Raw genomic sequence first — 27,939 nt, forward strand, 5'->3', positions numbered from 1 at the left:
TATGGATTTAATTTGTTCATTTAACAACAGCTGGTGTAACAAGAACACATATGATTTAGCAAATATGAAAGATTGTACTATAAATAAACCCACAACTACAGTGCTTCCTAGTAGGAAGTGCCCAGAGCCCTCCCTAATTACCATCCTCTTCAGCTGCCATAAAGAACTCATTAAATGCCAAATTATTTCCCTAAACAATGAGTAGCACTGGTTCTTCTTGTGCCTATGTGCTTATTTATTAGAATTACGACTTCCTTAATTGACACTCATATTAAAAGGGAGAGAAATTCCAACAGCAAAGCTATTTTTGCATCAGTTATTGTGAAAAAAACATCCAAAATGTTCTTTAATGATGAAAACATTATTTAGCTTTCAAGCTCCAAAATTTAAAAAGCAGCAATATGAAACTTTTTTAAAATGTCCTCACATTTTATTTCCCCCTTAGGCTGAGGACACAAGAAATATCAGCCTGACGTGATTGTGGCTTTTTAAACTTTGAAATGCTTTGTAAGAGGAGTGTCAAGTTATAGCTCTTCCTCCACTTGAATGGAAGCACTACTTGAACAACACTAGAGAATGCAAAAGCATTTGTGTTTGTGGCTGAGGAGAAATGTGAAAAGACATTATTTAAAGAAAGTGGACTGAAGATGGCATTATGGGAAGCATTTAAAAAGATAAAATATAGTAGATATATCTTGGGGAAGTGTAGACACGAGAGGAGAGGAGGGGAGAGGAGAGGAGAGGAGAGGAGAGGAGAGGAGAGGAGAGGAGAGGAGAGGAGAGGAGAGGAGAGGAGAGGAGAGGAGAGGAGAGGAGAGGAGAGGAGAGGAGAGGAGAGGAGAGGAGAGGAGAGGAGAGGAGAGGAGAGGAGAGGAGACTTTTTAAATAGTTACATTAAAGTATTTGCTGTTAAGTGTACACATGTAATGTCTAAGAAAAGGCACATCCTAACAGTGCAGGATGAGTTTAAGACAATTTAAGTTTGAGTTTAAATATATAAACAAAATGGGTCTGTCCTATGTAATGCAGACTTCTTTATGTTCCACAGAAGCCAATGGAAATGGAAAGTTCTCAACATTTTACAAAATCAAACCCTTGGAAAGTCCAAGAGAGACAATGCATACTGGCATAAAACAAAAAACCAAAACCAAACCAAACTAAAAAGTAAAACAACAATAACAAAAACACAAAGAAAAACCAACCCAAAAAACCCCAAAACAAAACATTAAAACAAACCAACAAACAAAACCCAAAAAAAAAAAAAAAAGAAACAGTCTTGATAACAAAAAATAGCAAGACCTGACCCAGCAGTATGATAAAAGTGGTGTGCTTTTGCCTCCTGAGCACAGCTGGACACAGCCGGAAAGTTGGGGAGGGCTTGGTCAAGACTGAGTGTAGAGAGAGAGGAGCAAATACATGAAAGTCATGTAAGACAGGATATCTGCAATGAGAAAAGCTGAGCCCTGTACCTGGGGCAATGCATCAGAATGAGTGGATAAAGGACATAATGAATGCTACCTTTTGGAACAGTTGGGCTGGTGCTGGGGCCATAAAACAGACAGAAATTGTAGGATACCTTTAGCCCTGCCAGGCTCCTGTGGGAATCAGTGGTAACATGATGAAAGTGTGACATCACCTCATGGACTCCATTCCAGCCTGGCTGAGGCGCTCAGCACTCGCTGAAGCTGCTGGGGTCTGCCAGGTGTGACCCTGCTGGGATCCCTTACAGCCCCAAGCAGCACCAGTTGTCAGCAACTGCTAAATGGTGGTTGCTGGTTTTAGCAGAACTTGTGGACTTTCTGCTGATACATGAGCCTTCACTTCCCACACTGAAAATAACAAAATAACAAACTGGGTGATTATCAACATCAGCATTTCCTACTAGACATGGATGACCACACCTCTGTTTTCCCTGCTCACACCAATTTGCTGGGTGTTGCTCTCAGGAAGTACAGACTGATGCTTTGCCAGCACAATAACAGAGTGCTCAAGACACTGTTACTATTTTGATTTGTATTACACTACTTTTTATATACATCCAGGAACTTCCAATGTATTTTCTTAGAGAATGTGCAGCATAATTTGGGCCCATTTTTCAGGGGCCTTCATTTGTAGTAGACAACAGCATGTGGTAGAGTCATCTGAGATTTTGTTATATTTTTTTACACTAACATTTTGTGGAACCAAAAAATAAATAACTTTGACACACACACCAGGAATGTTGGTCTGTAACAGGTCAATGTAAGCCTACAAAATTCCTCTTGGTTTTACTGCTGGCATTGTCATTAACAGTGTTGTGTGCCTGTTATCTGGTCAGATGAATTCTTTTTCTGTTATTTCAAGACATTCCAGCACACTAAGCTTTCAGTTGTCATTGATGTGTATGCAGTTTATAAAATGATGTTACCATTACCTCACCATTTCCCTTTGCAATGGGATATCCTCCCTCTGAGCATTCTGCCCCACAGTATGACAATATTCTGTACTCCTGTCTGTGATTTTCCCTCAGTAAAATTCAATTTTACTTTTCAGAGTAATTGAACTACTGTGCTGAAACCATTGTTGCTGATTTCTTCACATGTCTGCTGAGGATTAGTGTGAAAGGTTGTTTGGAGTTAATGAACAGAACTTGTTGCCCATGTAGTGCCTGTTCAGACCTTGACTGTTATGTCTGTACCCTAAGACATTTTGCAGGAAGACAAAAATATTGTTCAAGTTATTAAATTACCATTTGCCTATAAACTTCCATTCTCAAATGAGTAGACAATATATGCACCTACTCTAAGCCTAAAATCCTTCATCACCTAATTTGTTTTAAATTGTACTACTAAATCATCCACACTGGTACACCAAGTGTACAACTGACTGTTGCTTTAAAATTCACAGAAATTTATCTAGAAGCTAATCTAGTCCATGTCACACTTCTGAAAGTTTATTACCATTTCATACAAGCTTCTCATTGCTGTAAAGAATCCTAACAAGCTGCTTAAGAAAATGTTTAAAGTAACTTGAGAAAATCAACAGAACATTTCTCTTTCTAGAATCTTCGCCTCTAAACCTTCCTTAATATAAACCAATTTTTCTAGGCCATGTTTTCATTATAGTTCAAATCTTCACTGGAATGTAAATGAAGATACAATTTCTCATGCAAGTTTTAATATTTCTGACCTGAATATGTACAGTCTTGAAAGTCAGACAGACTTGTACAGCAAGTGACACTTAAGTTTTTCATAGGAGGCAGATGGTACCTACAGGCAGGTGGATGGATAGAGGGGACACACTCTGACACCACAGAAATGGAATTGAGGAACCCCTGTGCATTTCACTTCACAGACCCTTTGCAATCTCCTGACCTTACTGTCTGAATTTTAATTGTGTTAGAATTTCTAGTTCAGTTTGTTTACAGCACTGGCTTCTTTTTCTTGATAGCTGTTCAAGGTTGTGAAGATCTGCCTAAAAATAAAAATTAGAGCGAGTCCCTTGTGCCCATTTCTGTCTCCTTTCTCAAATGAGATCAGGCAGAGATCAACTGACACCAATCCTGGGAGTCCTGGCTGGATCCAGAGCAGAGCTGGGCACACCAGGGCAGGGCACCAGTGAGTGCAGCTCTGGTACACAATAACTCTGGGGCTCCTCCTGGCACGGGACTGGCCCTGGAACCTGAGCAAAGCTGCTGGGAACAGATGTGCTCTGTGCAGAACTCTCTGTGAGAGCAGAAATCCAACTTTGTGCACAGACGGCTTCACAGATCATTGACAGAATTTCCTTGGCTCTCAGCAGCCCCCATTGTTTGGGGCATCTAGCACAGATAATAACAAAATTCCCTGTCTCTATTACCAGGCTGTTGCATACTCCAGAGTCCACTTTAAATTATCATAATTTGTTCTTTTTTGGCAGTTGAATGTACTAAGGTGTGTTCCATCACTGTCGTTGTACCTTCTTGTATTCCTGTTTCAAACTGAAAAAGAACTCGGAAGTGTTTATTCTGTACTTAAGTGTCACATGACCTTATTCCAAATATCTGGGAATAGAAAAATAATTCACTTTTCAATGTTTTCCTATACTTTTGCTTCAGTGATATTTGTGAGACACTCAAAGGTACCGTCTGTGTTTGAAGAGATTTTCAAACTTCAGTAATACTAATATTCTTCTGTTTTCAGGGCTAGGATGTTAAACTCTGACTAATATACTAAAAAGCCATAGGTCTGTGTGGCTTTTTAGGTATCTAAAGAAAAAAACTATTTTCCAGAATATTCCCTCATAATGCCCTTGAAAATATTGAACATTTTCTACAATCTGCTGAATTACAAAAAGGAAAAATATTCTAAGGTGTTGTCAAATCTTAAATACATAAATATTCTTTTTCCGTCTCCTTTTGCTCTTTCTAGCTCAATAATGGTTTGAATAACAAGCAGGAATCTTCACTAAAGACACAAACATCACTTCTTTCTCCTTCCAGAGGAATGTTTGATTGTTCACAGCATCATTTCATCAAAGATTTACCAGACTGCAACAGGCACCCCACCTGGACTCCATGAGGCTGCTGGTTCTTTTGCTCTCCCATTTACAGAGAGCTGTGCTTGGAATGCAATTATTTATGTACTGTTAATTACTCTTACTAATTTTGCACAGGGATGCAGTTGGTGTTGGGAAGCCTGAGGATGGCTCAGCTGGTGGTTGCCAGGGGTAAAAGGAGTTTGCAAAAATAACTTTAGATAAAGTTTTGTTATGGTGAAGCTTTTAAAATCCTACCAGTGCCGCAAGAGCAGCTAAAAGGCTTCACAAGCTTTGAAAATATGAAAGGTCCCCATCTAAGGTGAACGAAGGTGCCCTAAGTTTTGGGAGTTGTGGGACAAGAAATTCACTGTCCCATCGGTGTGACCAGGGAGCTGAGAGCGACACTTGTGTCCGTGCCTGTGCCTACAGGGGACAGACACATCGTGCTGTTTGTCACTGCTCGCTCCGGAGAGCAAAGTCCCTGCACGGTGCACTGTCCCCGGGCTGTGCTGTGACACTGTCACACGCCGTGTCCCGGGCTGTGCTGTGACACTGTCACACGCGGTGTCCCTGGGCTGTGCTGTGACACTGTCACACGCGGTGTCCCTGGGCTGTGCTGTCACACGCGGTGTCCCCGGGCTGTGCTGTGACACTGTCACACGCGGTGTCCCTGGGCTGTGCTGTCACACGCGCTGTCCCCGGGCTGTGCTGTCACACGCGCTGTCCCCGGGCTGTGCTGTGACACTGTGACACGCGGTGTCCCTGGGCTGTGCTGTGACACTGTCACACGCGGTGTCCCCGGGCTGTGCTCTGACACTGTCACATTCGCTGTCCCTGGGCTGTGCTGTCACACGCGGTGTCCCTGGGCTGTGCTGTGACACTGTCACACGCGGTGTCCCGGGCAGTGCTGTGACACTGTCACATTCGCTGTCCCTGGGCTGTGCTGTGACACTGTCACACGCAGTGTCCCGGGCAGTGCTGTGACACTGTCACATTCGCTGTCCCCGGGCTGTGCTGTGACACTGTCACACTCGCTGTCCCTGGGCTGTGCTGTCACACCCGGTGCGCGCCCCGCTCCCGGCCATTGACGGCCGCTCCGCCCGTGACGTCACAGCCGCGCCGGAGCGTGCCCGTGCCGTGACGTCAGCGCGGCGCAGGCGGCGCGGGCGCTGCGCGGGCGCCGCCTGTGGGTGAGGAGGGGAAGGGCCGCGGAGCCGCTGCTGTGGGCAACCCCAAAGCCGTGACCTAAACCCGCCTCCGTTCGTTTAAAGCACAGCTTAAAACCCTTCATCCCCTCTTGTCACAGCAGGCCCCCATAAAGCCTGTCCCCATCGTTCTTACAAGCTCTCTGTACTGGAAGGCAGCCCAGCCTTTTTTTTCTCCGGGCTGAACAATCCCAACTCTCTCAGCCGCTCCTCACAGAAAATGTGTTTGTCTTTCAATCATTCTGTCTGTCTTTTCTATATTCAGTGAATTTAAGTTCCATAAGTTCAGCAGAAAACTTATCCTTCTTGACTGGAATGATGGAGACATAGATTATCTGCTGTTGGTCTTTGTTCATTCTCACCACAGTTTCCCCTTGAGCTTAGTGGTGTTTAATTAAATCTCAGCTTTGGAGGAGTAACATTTTGGGTGATTTATTATAATAAGTCCACATTGTTCATTCAAAAAATATCATTTTAGAAGTTGACTCTATGGTATTCATGGTATTCATTACTCTTCAGTTTAGGTCAAAAAAGGAAGCAAATCTCTTATGAGGCATCAGCAAGCCCAGTATGCACACAGCTGAGAGGAAAGCAGGTCATTCTCAAGGACCTGCTTGTGCAGAGTTTCATAAAACACACATTTCTAATAGTGCATGCTGCCAGGGAAAAGGTTTTTTGAAGAGAGCTTTCCTGTCTCTTGATTAGTTGTATGTTGTGAGCAGTTTAACATGCTGAGTATTGTCATTCATGCCAGTTTCTCCTGTGCCACAAACAGTACTTGTGAAGAAGGAATTAGATGGATAATTGTCTGGCAAGTTCTAGCTCTGCTAACTAGATTTCCCATCCATTATGCACTTTACTGACTCTATTATTACCCACTGTAATATACTTTCAAACCAATTTTTTCAGGCTGCAACTTGATCTACTGTTTCCATTACCTTCACTCCTGGTGCTTATCTCCTGCAGTTCATAAAACATCTGTTTGGATGGGTACAGTTCTGTTCCCTCAGCTCTTCAGAGCTATTGTATGGCTGTCTTCAATTCCCACATTTTCTTCTTACACATTTTTGTGTGGTGATTTCATCAACCCTCAGCTTCAAAGCTTGCCTGTGCTCAAATGTTTTTCAGGTCTACCTCTCCATTTCTAAGCACTTTCCTATCCCCTAATGTTGGTTCATTTCCTGTTGATTATCTTCTTTACCACAGTCCTCCCAGTTGCTCAGCAATAATAACATGCTGCTTCATTCAATGAGTATTCATATTTCACTGCTTCATGCAAAACATTCCCTAATAACTCTTGTAATAAACATGTTTGTTCTTTCCCCACAGCTATGACTCCCTAAGGTCACTCCCCAGCCCTGACTGTTGTAATCACCCACAGCTTCTCCACAGTTTCCATGAGCTGGAATTTCCCTCTCCTTTCTCCCCCATAGTTTATATAAAATGTATTTATTGTCTCATGTTCTTAGCCTGGCAATTTGACAGTATCCTTCCACTATCTCTGCCACATTTGACCTACTAAATATTACTTTCCACCTCCCCTTCCTTAGGCATCCTTAGCTCACCTTGAACTTGACCTTTTTGGCTCTGTAATTCTGACTGGATTTACCCAGAGCTGCAGGGGAACCCTGCACATTATGTAGGAAAAAATGCTCCAAACCTAAGGACAGAAACAAAATGTGACATTTTCAAGTATTTCTAATCCCAGAGAGAATCCCTGATGACAAATTGAACAAGCAATTGTTTGTGTCAGACAATATGACAGCTATTGAGCAAACAGCTGTCTCTCCAGATGGAATACGTGTGAGAGCTCCTGGGTCCAGGTGCATTGCTCTGGAATAAATCAACAGAGCATTGGCATGTTGGTTTATGCTGCCTGTCCTGATGGCATTTAAGCAAATTTCTTGGATGTTCTTCTCTCACTATTTAAGAAACCATTTTTTGCACAGGGGTGTATTAATGTGTTGAAACGTAAATGATAAGGAGAGGACTTACAGTGAATCTTGACAAGAATTTAGGATCACAGCCTGCTATAATTATGTGAGAATTATGTGAGCACATTCACCTTGATTTTTTAACCATCATTAGAGGAGATTCTTACATTTCCTGTACTTTGTTCTTTAGAAATACTGAAGTGGTACAGAAGCAAATAGAGCATTTTACCTAAAGATAGCTTGTCTGTATCCTGATTTTCCTGATTACAACACTGTGCCTAATGTCTGAAACAATGTCTGAAGCTTTCAGAGGACATTGTCTACTTTCTGAGAACTGAACTGGGATCCACATAAATGCCACCTATGCCCCTAAATAAGTCAGATGGATTTGGCTGAAGGTTAAAATGTGTGAGATTCTGCAGCCTTTTACCAGTACCCTGAGTCCTCCTCTTACCTGTTTCGTTTTAGTGCCTAAAAGGAAATAATATCTCTCATTATCCCTACAAAATAATCTAGAAATATAAATCCAAAGGTCATCTAGGAAATCTCTCATGTTTGGTCTTTTTTCTGAAAAGAATCTTCATATGCTTAAACCTCTTCACTAGAGCAAAGCAACATGAAGAAATTGTATTATTAAAGATAATAATACCTTTTCTTGCTTTGATGTAAACTCTGAAGAAATGCAGAAAAACAATTTTTGAGCTGTCATAGGGCTTGGTTTTCTCTGAGTATTTACATTACTTGTCTGTTTGCTGATAAAATCAAAAAGATCCTTGTAAATGACTCAAAGCCTGTGTTGTCCCACCACTTACTACTGTGGTTTTAAAATATATTCCTCCTTGGCAGACTAGTGCAATCATGGGAGTTAATAATCACATTTAGTGTTCTCTGGTGTGTCAGTACTTACACTGCAGCAATGCAGAGTTTGTTATTAATAACTGCAGTGGGAATGGGAGTTCATCCCACTGAGTATTTGGTAAATGCAGTACAGATGCTGCAGGACCATTACAAACAATCATTCCAAAGGCTGTAACTTGTCAAAGAAAAATAGATGGGGCTGTTGCACATGAGATTACACACTGACCTAGCTTGGGTCTCTGTAAATAAACAGAACCTGTAAAAGAGTAAAGAAAAAAGGAAACTTGTGTCTGGGCTTGCTCTTCAGCCTTTCTTTTCATTTTTGGGACCAAACATCACTATTTTAATGAGTATTCCTTAAAATGATTGGAGAAATGAGAGTGTTCACAATCAGATCTTATATTTTACTTTTGATCTAGCTGAGGCCTGAGAATATTCAGGAAAAAGAAGAGGAGGTGGTTCCCTCCATGCAAGTCTTCACTAGCAAAGATGGCAGACTGACAGTTTTGTCACTGCAGGGAACCCTTGGGGACATGTGGGAGCTCTGGGATCCCCATGGCTGTCCCACATCTACTCTGACACCTCAAAGGAAGCACAGAGTGGGGGGTGCCTTCAAATGTAAAGAGTGCACATGCAAAGAAACATGTATGTAACATACTGGGATTATCTGTCTGGAAGAGGTTTATCTTCTGCCCACAAATTGTAGAAATTGAGTTATTAATGCTGCCAGAGAGCAAATGTGATTATTGCAGCCACAGGCCAGAAATGTGCCAATGATTCCAGGGAACCAAGACAATCCACTGGAAGTGGTATGGCTTTCTGCAGTAAATTTGATTGGAGGTATGTTGATACTATGAAGCAAAAGAAAGATGAGAATCAGCTCATTTTGTACAGCTTATTTTCATTCCCTGATGTCCCTTCCTGCTAAAAGGCTTGTGAACAAGAAACTTTGCTTATGGTTGGTAGAAAATAGCAGCAACCCCTCTGATGCTAAAATTTATCCTCTGGGCTCTGAGCTGGGTCTCCTGTTGTTCCATCTCATTCCACATGTACAAGGTTAGAAGGTGAAGGAGGAGAAAAGTGGTTGTGAAAAGCAAACAGAAAAATTCCCAGTAGTCAGGTCTATTCCAATCACTGTGCCAAGGGGAAATCCAGTGCACAGTTTCAGTTATCAGCCAGCTAAGGACCAACTGGGGAACTTGCACCTGTTTTGTGAGTTCTCCCAAAATGACAATAATTGTTTTTATTTTAGAAAAGAGACAAAATAGTTCAATAAAATCAATGATATGTTGAAATTGTACCTGGAGACTATCCTGCCTAAAAGAGCTCTTTTAAGTTGCAATACATTTGGTATTTAAACTGCTTGAATTTTAACTTTGCCTGTATTTGTCTGTAATTTGAAATTACTCTGATGCTTATTGATAAATTTGATCTGAAACACAGTGCCTCTGTTGCAAACTATTGATTTGTGCATCACCTTTTAGCCAAGTAGGTTAATTGGATGGTGCTTGGGTAATTATTTCAGATGCAATCTCTGTCTAATATTTGCCTTCAAAGAGCTGATGGAATTGTTTGACATTTAGCCAAGATATTTCCTAAAACTGGAGCTTGAGCACTGGGGCTGTGGAACTGATGGAAAGGCTAAAGGTACATTTTGAAGAAACTTTGTTTATTCCCTAATTAGCCAAAGTAAACAAACCAAAGGCCAGGTCTGGCTTCCACTAGAGTTAGTGAGATTTTGCCATTTTTTTTCACCGTTGGCTGTTGGATTCCTGATGTTTTAGGGAACATTGGTACCACAGTAAAAGCACAGTGGTAATAGTCCAAAAGAAAGGTGTGCTGCTCTTTCTGCTGCAGAGCTGCTGTGCCAGATCAGCTGAGCACAGAACCACAGGTCAGAGGCTCAGACAAGTTTGGTGTACTCAGGAACAGAAGTAAAACATCTGCCAGCATGTCCTCAATAATCATACAGGATTCTCCTAACTCTCCCATTTGTAAAGGAAAGCAAATGACAAAACTCTTTACTTCCAGCTGGAAGCAAATTGTTCTGAACTGGAAAATGATTCCTTAAAAGGTCACGGGTACATTTGGCCTGGAGAAATATTATTAGCATTTGATTGATGTTAAGAGCTCCCACAAAGCAGTTTTAATTGTTGTGGGCTACCTGCCAGGGCCCAGCATTCAGGCCTGAGCTAAACCCAGACTGAGCTCAGAATATGCCACAAGCTGAGCTGAGCTGACAATTTCAGAGCACAGAAACTCCAGTTGCAGCCCTGCAGACCTCTCTCATGTGAGTGAGCTCTGCACAGAAGTTCTGATAAATCTAGCATGTGCAGCACTTAGTGCTCCATCTGTAGCTGATCCATAATTATTCATTTAAGAAAAGAAAATTAATGAAAATTTACTTTAAATTTGCCTATTCTCAAAGGATGTCTCTTTTTTGAAATGGGGAAGATACTGGAGGGGAAAAAATCCCATAAATATGTTTAGCAGGCCTTATCTTTTACATACACATGGTCAGATTTTCTCTAGAGGTCAAATAATGCATCATTACCTAATGAAAGGAAGAGGATTTTAACATTTCTTTAACAAGCAAATGTGGTGACACTTTGAACTGACCTGTTCTGAACATTTATCTCCACTTGGGACTGCTTTGAATGGAGTAAAATGGAACAGTTATTTGTACTTATCTCAGCATATCCCACTGGATACAATTCCCAGTACAATATATACCAAGTCCTGTTTTTCTTTAAAAAACAAGGGAGGCATTTATCAGCACAAGAGTCACTGCATTCCTCCAGTTCTGGTATGGCAGAAATTCGAGGTGCAGTGGCCACATTTGAGAGTCCCCATGGGACTGTAACAAGCACAGCTTCTGCCCAGGTCCTCCTTCTATGCTGGGAACTGGCCAAAATTGGCTTCTTGAGTCCACTGCAGTTTAGTAAATCCCAAATTCAGCTTTAGCATTAATTTTTATCCACCCTGTAAGTCAAACATCTGAGATCTACTCCCAGTTCTCATTAAAATCAACAGATCAAATATCTGAGTTTTCATTGAGTTCTTGCTCAGGCAAACACTGAGTCACGATCCAGTTTCACAAGAATCCCATTAATCAAAGTCTGCAATTGCCCAGTGTCAGTTGCTTCCCTTGTCTTAGGAGACACTTCATTACTGAGCTCATGCCCCAAATGTCACAGTTTGCAGTGACACAGAGCAAGGTTCATTTGAAAAGGGGCCTGGCTGAGATGCAGGCAGTGTTCATTTCTGCATGGGCCTTAATACAAAAGTGCATCACTGTCACATGAGGGTTCTGTGGGAGGATGGCAATCTTCACCTTACTGCAGGCTGAATTCCATTTTCATTCAGTGGGCATTCCTTGCCCAGGATCAAATCACTGACAATAAAATCTATGCATTTTGTCCGTGATTCTAAAATTATTCAGTGCTTTGTTATGAATGTTAACTTATTTTAATCAATGGCTGCAAACAGAAGAAAATATGGCCTAACCCAGATGGCTGAACACATTTTTGAAATCTTGAGACATCCTTACTTCAGTAAGATGAGGATGTTAAGGATGTTAAGGTGAGGATGTTAAGGATGTTAAGGTGAGGATGTTAAGGTGAGGATGTTAAGGATGTTAAGATGAGGATGTTAAGGATAAGAAGGACTTCAGTAAGATATTTTTGTGTTTTTTGAGTAATTTTGACTGAAGTTCTAAAGCAGTCATTTCTAAGAATTACTCCACACAGATAGGGGAATACATAGCACTATTCGCTGTTTACTGGTGATGACAATTTCGGTTCCTTTCCCGGCTCCAGCTCTCCGGGCCGTTCCCAGCCCTGCAGTGAAAGCTCGGGAGTGTCCATGGCGGAGGGAATGCTCGCCGGGCGGAACGCTCGGCAGGGCCTCGCGGCGGAACGCTTTGGGCGAGGGACGCGCGGCCGGAAGCGGCGGAGCAGAGCACTTCCGGCGCCCTCCCGCCTCGCCGCCCCATGGCCGCGTCCGTGGTGAGTCCGGGCCGGGCCGGGAAGAGCCGGGAACGGCGGCCCGGGGCCGGGGAGCGCGGGGCGTCCGCCTCGGGAGGGTGCTGCGGGCCACAGGGCGGCCGTGGGAGCGCGGGGAGGCCGCCGGCAGCGTCCCGGCGCCGTGGGACACGGAGCGGGCAGGGCAGGGCGGCAGCGCCTCAGCACGGGCTGCGGGCAGGGGCCGCTCCCGCCTCCCCAGGTCCCGGGGCTGCGCGGGGCCCGTGCGGGGCGGCCTCAGCGTGTTCCTACAGGGCCCTTGGGGCAGAGGGGAGCTCGGTGAGGCCCTCGGCATGGCCGGATGCGTTGGAAAACTTGGAGTTGGCCCCAGAGGCTTGGAGAAGTTGATTTGGGGCTGGTTGTTGGTTGGATTTTTCAATTATGGCTTTCCTGTTAGAAGCTGGCAAGGAGGGTTTCTGGGTGAGATGGTTGGAACCCGTCCCCATGCTCGGAGATGTCCGCACGTGGCAGGAGGCAGGAAGAGGACTCGGCTGTCAGAGTTAGCCCGGAAAGTGGATCGGCCTCTGGGGCCAGCTCTGCTTTGAAAAGGGACTAGGTGACCTCCAGAAGTTTATTCTAGCCTGAACTGTCCACAGAGTTTAAAACTTTGTTCGTTATGGCTGTAAAACTTGCAAAACCGACAGAGCTGAATTGCTGTTAGAGTTCTCTTGCAGGTACCCCAAGGGCTGGTTCCAGACTCTGGCACCCCTGCAGTGCCCTCTCACGGCCACTGTGTGTGAGGGGAACTGCAGGGGAGGTTTGGGAGAGCTGCTGGCGGCTCCCGGGCCCTGCTGTCACTGCCCAGAGCTGCAGTCACTGCTCCGGGACAGCTCTGACCCCCAGAGCCTCTCTGGGCACTTGTGGGACGGGCAGTGGCCTGTGAGTCTGGGAGCTGCTGGGCAGGGAGGGGAGGAGCAGTTTGTGTCCGTGCAGGGGGAGAGGAGAGTGCACAGAAACTTGATTGGCTTTGTTGGATAAACGGGGATTGTTTGCTAGGCCTTGGCTTCTGTTCAGAGTGGAGTTTTCTTGTGTCAATCCTGGAGGGATTCCTGGTGGTTCTGGAGAATATTCAGTGAAAGCAGCCAAGAAAATGCAAGCAGTGAAATTGCTCAGCACTGGTTGAGTTGCAGATACTGGGAGTATAATACTGAAATAGGACAGTGATAAATAAAAGCATTTTAAACAATTGATAAGAGAATCAAATGCAATGTATGGATGTATGGGCAGGAAATTCAGGATCTGCTTTCCAGGATGTCCCAGTTCAGGGTCTGTAACAGATGCACAAACTGAGCCAATAACCCAGTGAGATCCCAGTGCAGTGGTGGGACCACAAAGGCTGTTACCTGGGGGTGAATGCAAGTGGAGAGGTGTGAGGAGAATGATGAGGGTGAGGAGAAGTGTTTGGCTTTGACCTGTGGGTACAGCACTGATCCCTTCTAGAAGGAATACAGCCAGATGTTGGTGTTCTCTCTCTTACTGTACTTTATATTTCTGTAGATAAAGGTGTGTTAAAAATGAGATTAGGATGGCAGTGTGATGGGGTTCTTGCTAATTCTCAGAAGTATCTGAATAAATCTTATTCTTTAACTTCATTTCAGAACAGCCATCACAGCAACAACTGTTTTCCTTGAATAATTGTGTGGCCACACTACCTGTATTTACATTTTCAATGTAAATATTTGTAATTTAAATGTAATAACTATATCAGCATTCAAAACTAATGCTGAAACTGTCACCTGACAACCTAACAGCTGGTACTTCTGCAAGTAGAAAAGGAGCTTAGAATAAATTCAACATGATTTGAAGTCAAAGTGACTTGCAGGAGAAATTGAGTCAATCATTGGATTGCATAACTAAAATTTGATCTGAATTCTTCCTTCCAGGATTTCAAAACCTATGTGGATCAAGCTTGTAGAGCTGCAGATGAATTTGTCAATATTTACTATGAGACAATGGACAAGAGGAGAAGGGTATGTAGCTGTTTTGACAATAGTTAAAACTGTCCTGGCACTGGTTGTTTGCTGTCATTTCTGGCTGTCATTACACACAAAGCACCTGAGCATGGTGACCATGGGCTGCACTGGCCGTGGCAGAGCAGGGCAGCTGCTCCTCAGCCCCTGCAGAGCATTTTGTCTCCTGTGCAGCCTTGCTGGAAAAGGGGCTGCTCAGCAGTGCCTTAGACTTCTCATGGCCCTGGTTCACCTGGTGTGCAGCTGTGTCTGCAGCTGCAGGATTTGCTCAGTCCAGGGCAGCAGAACTTGCTTTATTTCCCCTTGAGGTCAGGATTTAGCTTTTTTTTCCCCCCAAACCTCTTCCATTAGCAGTTACCACTTTTGGTTCTGGGGTTTTTCTGAGTGCCTGAAGCTGAAGCAGTACAGCTGTGTTTGCTCTGCAAGTGTTCCTGGAGCACACTGATGGGGTACCATGTGACAAATGTTCACCAAAAGAGCCTTGGAGACCAATGTTTGGAATTTTAAATGTGCTGTAGTTGCAATTCAGTGTGTGAAAGTACCAGCAGTCCCATGTTACTGCACACATGAGTGGGGTGTGTCAACACCTTGGAGGAGAGTTGGGCAGTTACTCAGCTCTGACAGCTTATGAAACATTTGGGAAGTTCTGGTTTGCTGCTGTGCTCTTCAGGTTTCACCTGTTCCTGCTCTTGTTCACCTTTTTTTTTTTTTTTTAACCTGAAATTATAATAATTATAATTTCCTGACCTAAACAGTGTTGTGTGGACACTTTCCCTCTCAGAAGAAAAAAAAAGAAAATCGGTGATAAATTTACAGTGGAAAGTAGCACTGTCCTTTTGTTAGCAACCACCTCAGTTCTGTCATTACCTTTGTTAAAGGGATGTTATCAGTATTTGAGCTATGAGTCACTGTGCTACTCAGAAAGGAAAATGTGTTAGTTTTAATTCTTGGTCAGGAGCACTGGTTGTTAAAAGGAGCTACTGTTTCAGGAAAGCATTTTATCTGTCAAACTAACAGAAGAAATCAGTAATTCACAGTGTAAGTTTTGTATGTTGTTCATTATATGCTTACATATTTTCCCTAAATGTGTATTTTCATAATCACTCAGGCTTTAACCAGACTGTATTTGGACAAAGCAACATTAGTTTGGAATGGAAATGCAGTGTCTGGGCAAGAAGAACTAAATAAGTTTTTTGAAATGTTGCCATCAAGTGAATTCCAGGTTAATGTGTTGGACTGCCAGCCTGTTCACGGTAAGGTTGTATTATAATTTATTTAGTTCTTTTTCATTCTTTTTAACTATTGAAAGTGAGCAGTTATTATAGGGCTTAATAATTCCTTTGGAATAAGCTTAGAGAAAATACCAAGGGTTGAAATGTCAAGTTGTGCTTAAATAAAGCACAAATCAAGAGATGCAGCAATTATACACTTTTTTTCATGTCTGGGAAAATACTTTAAGGACTTTTTTTGTTTAGATCATATTCAGATGTGATCTATTTTCATGTATGGAAAAAGTCTGGCTTACCAGGTTCTGTTGTGCTTGGGAGACCCCTATGGTGGCCTCTTGTACTGACCTGCAGTATCATGTGAACAAATGGTTATTAACCTGTGTGTACTTTGGTTTCTTTACATCTAGAATAGGTGTTAAGTTCTTTAGATTTCTGATTAACAACTCCTAAACTCAGTCTCATAATTGAGAAGTTAATAAATGGCTTCTAATGGACATTTTGGGAATATAAGTGAGGGAAAAGCCTGTGGTCAAACACACTTGCTTTGCTCTGCTGTGAAAAAGATACCATTTCTAATAATGGGGGGGAAAAGTATATGCAAGTTGCTAAATATCTCTGTGTGTATATCTGGAGTAATGAGAGCTCACTCTAAGCACAAATGGAGGTGTTTGTCAGTGCTCTAAAATGAAGAGCAGGAGATGAAAGTGGCAAAGCCATTGCCGAGCCGTGTTGGTGAACGCACCGCTGTCTGTGTAGGAACGCTGCACCAGAGCTGCACTCCCCTGCCTGTACCCAGCTGTTAGCCTGGCGCAGTGTAACCACACTTGAACCAAGCTTCTGTGTGCATTTCCTGCCTCTTTACCTGCTAGTCTTTGTTTGAGTTGTTTTCTTCATCATTTCATACCTCCTTGTGAAGAGCAAGCTACTCAAGGCCAGACAACAGTCCTCGTGGTGACAAGTGGGACTGTCAAATTTGATGGGGATAAGCAGCGCTACTTCAATCAGAACTTCCTGCTGACAGCACAGGCCACCCCCACCAACACCGTGTGGAAGATCGCCGGGGACTGCTTCCGCTTCCAGGACTGGGCCAGTTAGCAGGGCTGGCACGGCAGTGACCTCTCCCCTCTGGCACCACCACTCCACTGTGCAGGCAGCTGTTCCACGGGGACTGCGCGCGCTCTTTGTGTTGCATCTGATGTTACGGACGGGCTGCGGATGTTTCGGGGTTGATTCCAGTGACCACGGCTGTAGTAATAAAATGTGAGAGGTTGCTCGTGTTAGTTGAATTTAGTCAAGTGCTGAAGGCAGTGAGCTGTATTCGAATCATTCCTAAAATGCCTTACATGCAGCTGTGCTGCCACTGCTGAGTGCTCAAACCGTTCTGTTTGAACACAGAATCCTATTCATGTACAATTCTGACCAAACGTAATTTTTTTCAACTTGAAAAGATCTGTTTTTACAGTATCATCTTCTCTCTTTTGAAGAAGATGCTTGTGGCATGAAGATGTAATTTTGAAAGCTCCCTACTCCCAGTTGTGAGAGGCTGGGAAGGATTGCTGTGGTTTCTACTGTTAGTGAAAGGAGCAAATGCAGCTCCTAAGTTTGTAATCTCTCAATCCATTGGAAAGGTAATGTTTACCTTCTCTGATGCCAAAGGACCATATATCTTTGGGTTTCCTTTCAGTCTGAGTTTCCCAGACTTTGGTTGTTAATTCCATGGATTCAAATGTAGGGCATGCTGAATGATTCGGAGCTCCTGTGCCAATAACTCTTCACATGCACGTGAAGGGCTTCAAACTGATTGTTTGTCTTTTGCAGTCTTATCATGGCCTAGAAATAGGTCACATACATGATTTCTGTTGGCTTTAGTTCTGCATTCTGTTGCTATGAGGTTTGGATTATTTTTCTCATATTAAGTCTGCAAGTTTTGAATCCTTTCTGTCTTTTCAAGAAACATTGTAGTTAAAAAGTGGCACTGAAAGTGTGCATTACTGTGAAGCCTTCAATTTTTCTCATCAGTACTGTTACTCAGAACAGGTGCTTGCATTATTTTCAATTGAGAACAGCAGCTCTGCACCACTAACACTATCTTCCTCTCATGCAGATTTTTACTGTATTTTTTCATGTTCTTTTTAAAAATTGCCTTTAATTATTGATTATCTGGGGGGGTTTGTGTGTTTTGCTTTCAATTTGTAGTTTAAAGCTTCCAGCTGCTTTGAAATACTTTTCAAGACTGTAAGTTAAGAGAGTCCACCTTTGGAACTTAATAGCAAATCTGAGTATCAGCAGCTTTGTTTTAAACTGGTGTGTTTCTGTTTTAAGCTAAGTAAACAAAAAAACAAACCCAAAATGTAGCTGTATAGCTGTAGCTGTATCCCTGAGTATACCCTTGCTTGTAACTGAAAGTACAGGAGGGGAGCTTGTAACTCATCATAGCCTATGTTTCAATGACAAGAGCAGTCTGCAAGCAGTTACAACTGCAGCTCACTTGTTCAGTGACTTGAATGGAGAAAACTGTGAAAATGAGCAATATCTCACTTGGGTAAAACATAAAGCATCTGTAGTTTGCCATGTAATCCCACAAACAATGGGATGTTTAGCTGAAATGAGTGGCTTTATTTCCTTTTCAGGCCCTCTAGTCTGTACACCAGTAAGTTAGAATTAGTAACCTGTCTCATAAACCTGAGGCTGTTTATGATCAGAACTATTGTGTACCTATTTTTCAGGCTGAAGAATTTGAATTCCTGCAGAATAGTGCAAGAATTTTTGAAAACTGTAAATATTGTAAATACATTGTTATTTCTGTATGTAGTGAAGAAAGGATCATTCTATTTAATTACTGTTTGTTCTTAAGAGAATATGTGATGTTCATATATTTGTATTTCCTCTAGAAGATTGAGAAGAAAACATAACCTGAGCATGCCTGTAACTGGTACAGCATTGTTGAGCTGTGACACTGGTGTGGTGTATTCTACTGGCTGTTTAACTTGCTGTTGATTGTGTAAGTGGTGTTACAGATCTGCTTTGCATACACAAAACAGGTTTTGCCTTTTCAAATGCAGCAATGGGTGCAGCTGTGGCATTGGCTTGTTGGACTTTGAAGGCAGTCACCAGAACACACACTTATCAGTACCTGATAAGCTTGTGCTGTGAATAAATACTTATTGGATATTTTTATCCAGGTTTGAATTTGTATAATAATTTTTAAGCTTTTTCTAGGCAGACTGGGAGATTCAAAATATATGAGGCAATGTTTCAATCAATCAAAGGTTATTCTCAATTATTTTCATGCTATTTAAATGCAAACTGCTTTTAAATCTGACTTTTTCAATTAATATTGAAAAAAACTGACCAAACAAAAACGCCCACCACTACCTGGAACATGACTGAGGAAGATAACTAACTGGCCTAGCTGGACAAACCCAGTTAAAAGTCCTACTTAGTAAGATCTGTAGATGGAGTAGGAGAGTAAGGCTTGGTGTGCATACCCAGGAGTTTTGTAGGGAAATGCACTAGAACACAATTGCTTCAGGCCAGGGAGAGGTGCCAGTTACTCCTGCCTGTTTCCATCATCTTCAGTCAGGATCACTTGGGTGATTCAGTACTACTATAATTAGCTCTTGCTCTTTAGAACTGAAAATGCTGGTTTGCAAAATATTTTTTGTTTATTATACCAAGTGAGATTGTAGCTCTTAGAGTCAAGTGGTGGTTTTACAATGGAGTAACTAATGGCACAAACAAAAATATCTCTTTGTTGCTAGCTCTGTGCTGCTTGTTAATATTCTGTGCTGAAATTAGCAGAAAACACAAAAATGCTTTCATTTAATTCTGTACAAACCCATCCAGCTGGTTTGGTGTGACCATTGGTGACTCTCCTGCAATACCCAAAATTTTCAATGGGCATCTATGAAACGAATATGTTTGTGTTCCAAACACTGAACTGGAGTTAATGCTTCCATTTTTTCGTTTGAGACCAAATTACTCCTGTACAGCCAGTCAGTGAAACAAAGCCAGCTGAAGAGCTAAGCACTTCCACTATGAGATTGTAGCAACTGAAGACTTGAGAGATCTTTTTGTATGTTCCCTGTATTGTCTATAGCAGTCACTGCTTTTCTGTTGCTTTGTTTGTTTGGCATACTACAGTTCAATGGATTTCAAATGCCTATGTTGGAGAAAAGGGATTTGTACTGATGCTATGAATGGTTTGTTCTGATATGCCTGTGCTTCCTTAACCTGTCTGGAGAAAAGCACATTATAAAGAAATGCTGTTTTATCAGTAAAATAACTTTCCACACTTGAATATATTTTGTAAGTTTATGAAATTGTTTGAGACCTCTTGTAAGAATAATTTTCAAAACTGAAAGAAACAACCAAACAAAAAAAACAAGCAAGAAAAAAAAAAGCACCAAAAAACCCCAAACCTACCAGTTACTCTACCTTTTTTTTTCTTTTATTATTATTATTACTAGAAATTTTCATAGCTTGTTCTTATGATATTAAAAGTACAAGAAATAACTTGTGGCTTCCTTATCTTTACTACTTGTGTTGTAGGTCTGAGTTCTGATTGTTGCTGAGTGGTGCTGGGACACTGCAGAACAGGCTGGCAGCTCTGTCAGGGGAAAATGTGTCTGGAATAACCCTGTGGCAAATGCCTGGCCAAAAGCACTCTCAGGCAGTAAATGTTGAGCTGCCCAAAGCAACTATGTCACATTAACATGTCCATCTAAGATTTACTAAAGTTTAGACTGTTCTCCAACACATACCTGGATGAAGTCAAACAAAATTTGAGCCAGATCCTTGGGTTGTAAATATTTTCACTGAGAACATGTTGTGCTTCTGCTGTTTCTTTAAGAAGAAATGAAACACTGAAAGGAGAAATGCTTTTTGTGATAATTCCAGTAATTTATTCACTATTTTGCTGTTTAGAAATGAAATTACTGATGCACACTTGCTCAGTGTAGACAACAGCTTTTAAATGCTGACACTGCAAAGATGAAGATGCTCATGCAAGGTCAACAGTTGCATGGAAACTGAAATTGTTCTAGAAATGTATTCTGGAAACTACCAAATATACTGGAAAGTCCTTGCTGTGTTTGAGGGTATAGATTTCAGTGAGGCTTTGCAGGCAGTTGCCCTTGGTAATGATCCTGAATAAGGCTCTGATGCAGGGTAAAGATTTATGAGTGCTGGGAAAAATAAATCAGCTCAGACCAGAAGATGTTTTTGTAGATGTATTGAAAGTGGATCCAGAAACTGCTCTTTCAAAATTGCTACTGGGCCGAAGAAAAGAATTAAAGTCTTCCTAGAAAAGTGAGCTTTTCTTTTTTGTTCCTAACTGCAGAAAGGTAGGGCATTGATAGCTGGGCTTGCTCCTTCAGAAGACTGGGTTTAATAATATAAATAAATCTATCTTGCTACACTTTGTGACTGAATAGATTACAGGCACTAAGTGACCATTTTGCCCTGCATCAGTAACACAAGTGCCTTAGAATATCCTGGTGATGACAAAATTCTGTTGGATTGCAGTGCCTGATTTTTGTCTTGCAGCCTGTTTTAGGTCCCAAAGCCCAGTGGGTTTGCATCCTTGTGGATTTTCCAACCAAGGAAAATGCAGGTCTGCCCAAATAAAGGCAGGAAAGAGCTGGCTGTAGTCACAGAATCACAGAATGGTTTGGGTTGGAAGGGACCTTAAAGCTCATCTCCTTCCAACCCATTGTCATGAGCAGGGACACCTTCCACTAGACAAGATTGCTCCGAGTCCATCCAACCTGGCCTTGAACACCAGGGATGGGACACCCACAGCTCCCCTGGCCAGCCTGTGCCAGGGCCTCACCACCCTCACAGTGATGAATTTCTTCCTGGTATCTAATCCAAACTCTCCTGCAGGAGAACATCATCCAGCACCCAGCTGAAAAACGAGAGCAGGTCAACAGCAAAGGCCCTGGGCAGGCTCCCAGAGCAGCTTTGCTGTTGAGGGCACACAGCAGAGAAAAGGGAGGAAGTTTGGAGGGACCAGTGCTGGGGAATTGGAGCTTGAGCAGCAACAGCTGTGCTGGTCTGATGCCCAGGGCAGAATTAATTGGGGTCATTAAGCTGGTAATCAGCTACAGAGGCTCGTTTCCTTAATCAGAAAGGCCTGGGAAGAACTGAATGTTACCAGGTGAGTTCTGGGTGGTTCCCACTGTGGCTGGACTGGGAGAGGGTTGTGAGGCCACAGACAGGTGAGTTTTCTTCATGCTTTTTCCCCCCTTTCAAAGGTCTCTGTCCATAGTTAGGGGTTTTTTGAAATCCTATGAATGCTCTAAGGGTCTTGAATTTTTCCCTGCTCCCGGGTTGTTTATCTGGTAACTCTAATTTCAATTGTCATTATTCATAGAGGTGAGTGTGGCAGTTGCATATGTTAGATTCACAACCTTGCCAGCATTTAGAGTAGTTTTCATCTTGTGCAGTTTCTTTGCTTCTTTCCAGAAGATGCCTGGGGCTGATAACTGTGGTCTATTCCACCTTCCTTTCATTGTTTTTGGAGGAAAAGCTGTATTTTAACAGCAGACCAGAATGAGTACCCATCTGAAAAGGCAAAATGCCATAGTATTAACTTGGGGTTTTCTATGTAAACAGCATTAGGTAAGCGTGCAATGCTGAGTTAAGGATTGAAAGAACATTGGTTGATTTTCCATAATGCTTCTCTTTTAAAGTTGCTTCAGAAGGAACCCTAGTAAATGGAATGTTTCTGTAGCAACACAAAAAGAAAAAAAAGTCCCAAGGTGAGAGCTGTCCCATTACATAAAAAGCAATCAGGTTCTGGGATGAAGTAAAGGCTTTGGGAAGGAATTTCCATAAGCTGTGTAGGGGGGTGAGGTTGGTGTTCTGTTTAGTTTTGAACGTGGGGGCAGAGGGGCCCTGGTTTAATGACCTTGATTAAATGCCATAGAAATGGGCTCACTGGGAGAGATTGTATTGCTGCAACTCAAAAGGCAGAAAGTAAAGTAGGGCAGGCACCTATAGAGAACAGTGATCCATTCTTCATGCTCACTCCCTGGGGAGCACAGTAATAGGCTGATTTATATCTGGTAGGAAAGTTTGAGTTCCTTGTTTAAAACAATAAAAAACCCTAGAAAGAACTCCCAGGGCTGGAACAACATGTGAACTGAAGTAATGATTTCAATTCACCTGTTAGTAGTAGTCCAAAACTGTTTCAAATTGAGGTGTCTTTTCTGTGTTTTAAAAAAGTAAAACCTAAATGACACCTTCTTGTTTTAGCATTTAAATTGATAGGAGGTCATGTCTTGGAGAGATGGGCATTCCTGCTCAGGGTCTGGATGCTCAGAAATACAGGGATGACACAGAGGTGATGGGCAAACTTCTGTACTTGGACACAGGTGAGGGTAAACGCAGAAATAAGCAGGTGTGACAAACATGTAGTGACCTCTGGCATCTCTGGGAGTGTTCATCATCAACCAGGTTATTGGTGTTTCAAAATGGGAGAACAAGGGGAAAACTCAACAGTTTGTGGCGTATTTTTGGTTTCATTTTTTGTTTGTTTTGGTGCTTTAGTTATTTTTTGCTTTAAAAGTGCAGTTGAAGTCTGTGAGGATCAGACAGTGTGGCCAGAGCTCTGTTTGTCCAAATTAATTAGCACTGGTCTAATGTCAAGGCTACATGCTTCCAACCAAAGACAATTTTGGATAAATTATCTGTGATAATCAGCTTCATTTGAGCACTTTATCAATCTAAAATGATTTAATTTTCTTCAAAATGTGTCTCTTCCCAGTAAAAGTGCAACAAGATTCAACCTATTACAGCATCCAGCAGCAAAGCAATAGTGCAAACATTACCCCATTTCTGTCAGAACTCATTCAAATAAATGGTGTGAAAATGACAGGCTGAGTATAAATGTGTATTTAATACAGTCAGCCCTGGTCCTCCATGGCTGATGCACTCCTGTCATAAAGCAATCACTAATAGCAGAGTTAACTGGAAATCTGTTTTATTAATGCACATACGTTCACACAGAGTTTTACTCTGTGTAGTGTTTGCAATTCCATGTAGCCAGTGACTGCAAGTTTTGCTGATTGCATTTTTGCATTTTGTAGATTACCTTTGTACCATCTTATGCAAAAAAACCCACGAGATTTATTATTTTTAATATTTGAGAGTGTTAATTTCACCCTTCAAAAAGGAAATTGCTTCACTGTCATGTAAATAGAGCTTAGCCTTGGGGTAGGCTCAGTATGACTGAAAAGAAACCCCACTACAGACAAAAATAACCAAAACCTAACAAAGCCAAGGTACAAACAAACAAAAACCCCAACAAAACCAAATACATAATGAGAATTTATTTCTTGTTTTGCATGTAATTGCAGAACAACACTCTTATTGTTAGAATACAACAGTTATTTGAAACTTGTTCTGAGATGTGGTAGATATGGTCTTTTTTTTCCTAGTGAAAATGAGTGACCCACATTGTGAACGGTGTTCTGTACCTTGTACCTTTTACAGCCTGCCAGTGTGCTGGAATTGCAGTTTGTGCTGGGGAGCTGGCAGGCAGTGCCCTGCAGGTCATGCTCTGAGTGTTGGCAAGGGCACTGTGACTGCATGGGGGGTTAAACACCACCTCACCTGCTCCTGAGGGAGTAACTCCATCCTCTCCCCGTTTAGTTTTTGGGGGTTTTTTCCCTTTCAAGCCACTTGACATCTGCCTGTTACAGGCAGTGTCCCTGCCAGCCCCACCAATGGGTCTGTGCCAAGGCTGTTCTCTTGGTGAACTTTCATTGACTCTGAGACTCTGAAGACTTCACTAGTTCAGTATCTAGTAAGGAATTGGTTAAAATCCCATGTTTATTTTAAAATGCCAAATTATCCATTGCACTGTGCAAGCTTAGACCCTGTTCTTTCTCTTTCCCTGGGCCAGCCCTTTGTGCCTTGTGCATGGAGTTGCAGGTTAATCATCTGTGGCACATGCCATTCCTCCTCAGGCCAGCTAAACAACAATCTCCCTTCACAGCTGAAGCTCCCCAGTGCCCTGCTGTGCTAGTTACACTCTGGCTTTCTCCAGACAGACCATGGCTTTGGAGGTAGAGAGCCTAAATCCAGTCTTACACCAGATATGCCCAAACTGCATTTTGTTTCTCTTTGAACTTATTTCTTCAGTCTTACAAGGATAATTTAAAATTCTTAACCTGCTTTCTGAAGAACTTCTGGAACCCTCACCAGTACATGAACCTCTCCCTCACATTTCAGTCCCATGGTGTGTGTTCTTTCAGCCCACCACAAGATAAACAGCATCTGTAACTATCACAGAGTGATTTTGAAGTTATTTACTATCTCTTCATCTGCATCCTAGTTCCTTATTTTTAATGGCAAAAATTAAACATTCTTGCTCATTGTTTCTTCTCCACAAGCTCTGTCACAAAAAGGATTTAGGATTCATTAAAATGAAGGATAAAGTTCTTGCCCAACTGCAAGGTATTTGCAAACAATCCCCACATTTGAAGGCAGCCTGATGTAATCCTTCCCCAAAGGTGCTTGAAAAGCTGATGATGTAGCAAATTGTCTTTTGCAGTACATCCAGCTCTAGTTCATTCCTTACAAAAAATACCAGGCCTGCTGGAGGCTGGGTTTTCATTACCTGAAGTATAAACCCTTTGCTGCTGCTTTGTAAGGTAGATTCAGTTTTAGACAGAATGTGAGGCACAGAACAGGAACAATACAAAGATCTTCAAAAACACAAACTTGTTGAACCATTTAAGTTGTATTCCACTTTTGAAATGTTAACATTGTGTTATGTGTGTACATATATTTTGAAAATAGCAATCCTCAGTCAACCAAGACACAGAAGATAAAATACATTTCATATAAATACATTCATGGCTTAAAAAATATAGTCTTAGAACCTGCTGACAGACTCAAGTGTAAGTATCTTTCTTACATGTATTTCACTTTTGTGATGCTAATAGGCTGACTAAAGGCTACTAAATAGAGACCAGTTTTAAAACATGGAAAAATTGGTACCATGGCTCCAGGACCAAGTAATTTTAAAAGCTGCTACTGCTATAGGATATATTCCCTGTTGTGAAAAAACAACTGTGTCTATCTTAAAAAAAAAAAAAAAAAATTATAAAAGCTATTTCCTTTAGTGGCTCATGTAGTTCCATGCACAACTGGATACCATCACCTTTATATACCAGATTTTCTTTCTCTCTTTCCCCTTGGGGTTCTTAGGAGGCCAGCAGGCAGTGTTCTGCACTAGCCAGAGAAAATTGTGCATGGTGAAGTTTGAAGTTGGTCCCCAGGAAAAGGGATGCTTTACTTGAGGAGTGTAGAGGCATTGTTTATTTTTGACAAAGTCTATTTTAACTGGAAAATAAAAATACATATACATGCAGAAAAAGAAAAATTTCTCTTGAAATTGCAAGCTCTTGTGTTCAAGAGAAGCAATGTACAAAATCTTTTACTTTCTGTACAGTGACAATACCAAATAGTTTTTTTTAACCATCATATACACAACACAAATGTTATGAATAGAAATCTATAAATACTTTCAAATGAATTTGCAATATAGAGCAGTTGAGGGCCACAGCTGTACAAAATGTAAGCAACATATATAAAACGATTAAGAAAGTGCAAAGTAGAACAGTATCAAGAGCCTGCACTTTTTACAGCACTTATGGTTCAAGTGTGAAGAGCTGACAGGGATGCAGGAGCTCAGTTACAATTCAAAAGAAGACACAGTACAGGATTCGGCACACAAAATGATGAACTATTATTAAATTACATCTTCCTCCTTCTTCACATCTGTGACTTCCAGTTAATAAGAGAACATTTCTATGAACTCTGTGAATTTCTGTAGAGTGATTTGTCCCTTTTTACAAGTTTTCAGGAAACAAAGATTCCCTGGCCAGAGACTACTTTTCTGTAAGTAAAACAAGACTAGACAGGGAAAGCCCTGTTGGTTTCTGGTTGCCTTGTCATGCTTAGCACAGTTAAAAGGTGAACAGAAATACCTTCCATAAAGGAATGCAGGCATTTAAAACCTGATCCTCTAAGTTACACCCAGGTAACCAGTACTCACATGTTGGTGAAGGTCTAGAGAATCATTGCCTTAAAAACATCAACCACCTCTCAAAAAAACCCACCAAAACACTTCTAAAAACTCTGAGTTTCAAGTCTGTTTAGAGACCACTGCCCATCAGTTTCACAGCTGTTTGCCAGTCCAGATGCAAGTTCTACATTCAGGCACTGATTTCTCATCAGCATCCCAAGAGTTGTGCAAGTCTTTGTTTTCTTTTACACTCTGTGTCCAGTGGAAAGCTCTGCTTGAATTAAAATGCAGTGGCAAGTAAAAACCTGTTTGGTGAGTTGGAAGTTGAAATAGTTAATTCAATGCTCTTGAGTGAAATTTCTTATAACTTGTTTTTAGAAAGCTCTTCAGTTCACCTTTATTTCAGTAAGTGTACTGTCTGTTCTTTTGTAGGCACTGTAAATATTCAAGATACTGATGTGCAGAAGAATCCATCCATTTTCAAGCAGTGTGTTATTAGTGATCTCTAGCAAGTTCTTGACTACTGCTGTTGTCTTGGTTTTGTTTTTAAATGGAGAAGGGTAGACACTAGATATTCCTTTTCCCTCCTTGCTAGAGGGAAATATCTTATTACAAGTGTCTTATTATGACAGAAGAGTCATCACAATTACATTATTTTTTCCTCTTTGAAATATAGTCTTCAGCATGAGTTAAAGAGAAGTAGAGTAAGCAGTCTGAATATGCTAGAGAAACACTACAATTACCTGGTCACACTATTTCACATAATGATGTCTGTCTCAAAACTGGAGATGATCACACAAAACTATGAAGACCATCAGTGTCTAATCTGCTAACAATTAACAATTTGGAGTCTAAGATATTCTGGTTTACTTGATAGCAGCTACAGAAACAGTTGTCCATTTGGTGTCTTTTTTGAATGTGTGATATCTACAGTGCAGACATCCAAAACTGAGGCATGAGAAGGAGCCACCTGCACAGCTGCCAGGTCAGCTGAGCTGTTCATTTGCCTCCATACATTCTTTCAATGTCATTGAGGTAATGGTTTTTCAGTTCTTTCCTTTTCAGCTTGAAAGCATCTGTCACCAGCCCAGTCTCAGGGGTCCACGGCTCAGGGCTCAGCCGGACCTTGATGGGTATTTCAAATCTTTCTAATTTCACTGAGGGGACAAGAACAAAGAAAAGC

The 27,939-nt window shown here is 41.8% G+C and overlaps 2 protein-coding genes across 6 annotated transcripts in view; one reads left to right on the top strand and one right to left on the bottom strand.

Moving 5' to 3' along the window:
- Positions 1–20,230, top strand: part of NXT2 (nuclear transport factor 2 like export factor 2) — a 52,412-nt gene extending 32,182 nt beyond the window's left edge. Inside the window, exons 1-4 of one of the 2 annotated variants that reach the window (XM_059482825.1) lie at positions 12,459–12,501; positions 14,400–14,486; positions 15,595–15,739; positions 16,632–20,230. In XM_059482825.1, coding sequence (XP_059338808.1) covers positions 12,487–12,501; positions 14,400–14,486; positions 15,595–15,739; positions 16,632–16,810 — 426 coding nt within the window. In that variant the 5' untranslated portion in view covers positions 12,459–12,486 and the 3' untranslated portion in view covers positions 16,811–20,230. Of the gene's footprint in view, positions 1–12,458; positions 12,502–14,399; positions 14,487–15,594; positions 15,740–16,631 lie in introns of those variants that run through there. The other variant, XM_059482826.1, reaches the window with a different exon arrangement.
- A 3,806-nt stretch (positions 20,231–24,036) lies between these two features.
- The window catches only part of ACSL4 (acyl-CoA synthetase long chain family member 4), a 38,201-nt gene continuing 34,298 nt past the window's right edge, over positions 24,037–27,939 (bottom strand). For all 4 annotated transcript variants that reach the window (XM_059482712.1, XM_059482711.1, XM_059482715.1 and 1 more), the window contains one exon: positions 24,037–27,913. In XM_059482712.1, the coding sequence (XP_059338695.1) occupies positions 27,756–27,913 (158 nt within the window). In that variant the 3' untranslated portion in view covers positions 24,037–27,755. The remainder of the gene's footprint in view (positions 27,914–27,939) is intronic.

The sequence above is a fragment of the Ammospiza nelsoni genome, chromosome 15 (assembly GCF_027579445.1).
Source record: "Ammospiza nelsoni isolate bAmmNel1 chromosome 15, bAmmNel1.pri, whole genome shotgun sequence".
In the NCBI taxonomy this organism is placed as follows: Eukaryota; Metazoa; Chordata; class Aves; order Passeriformes; family Passerellidae; genus Ammospiza; species Ammospiza nelsoni.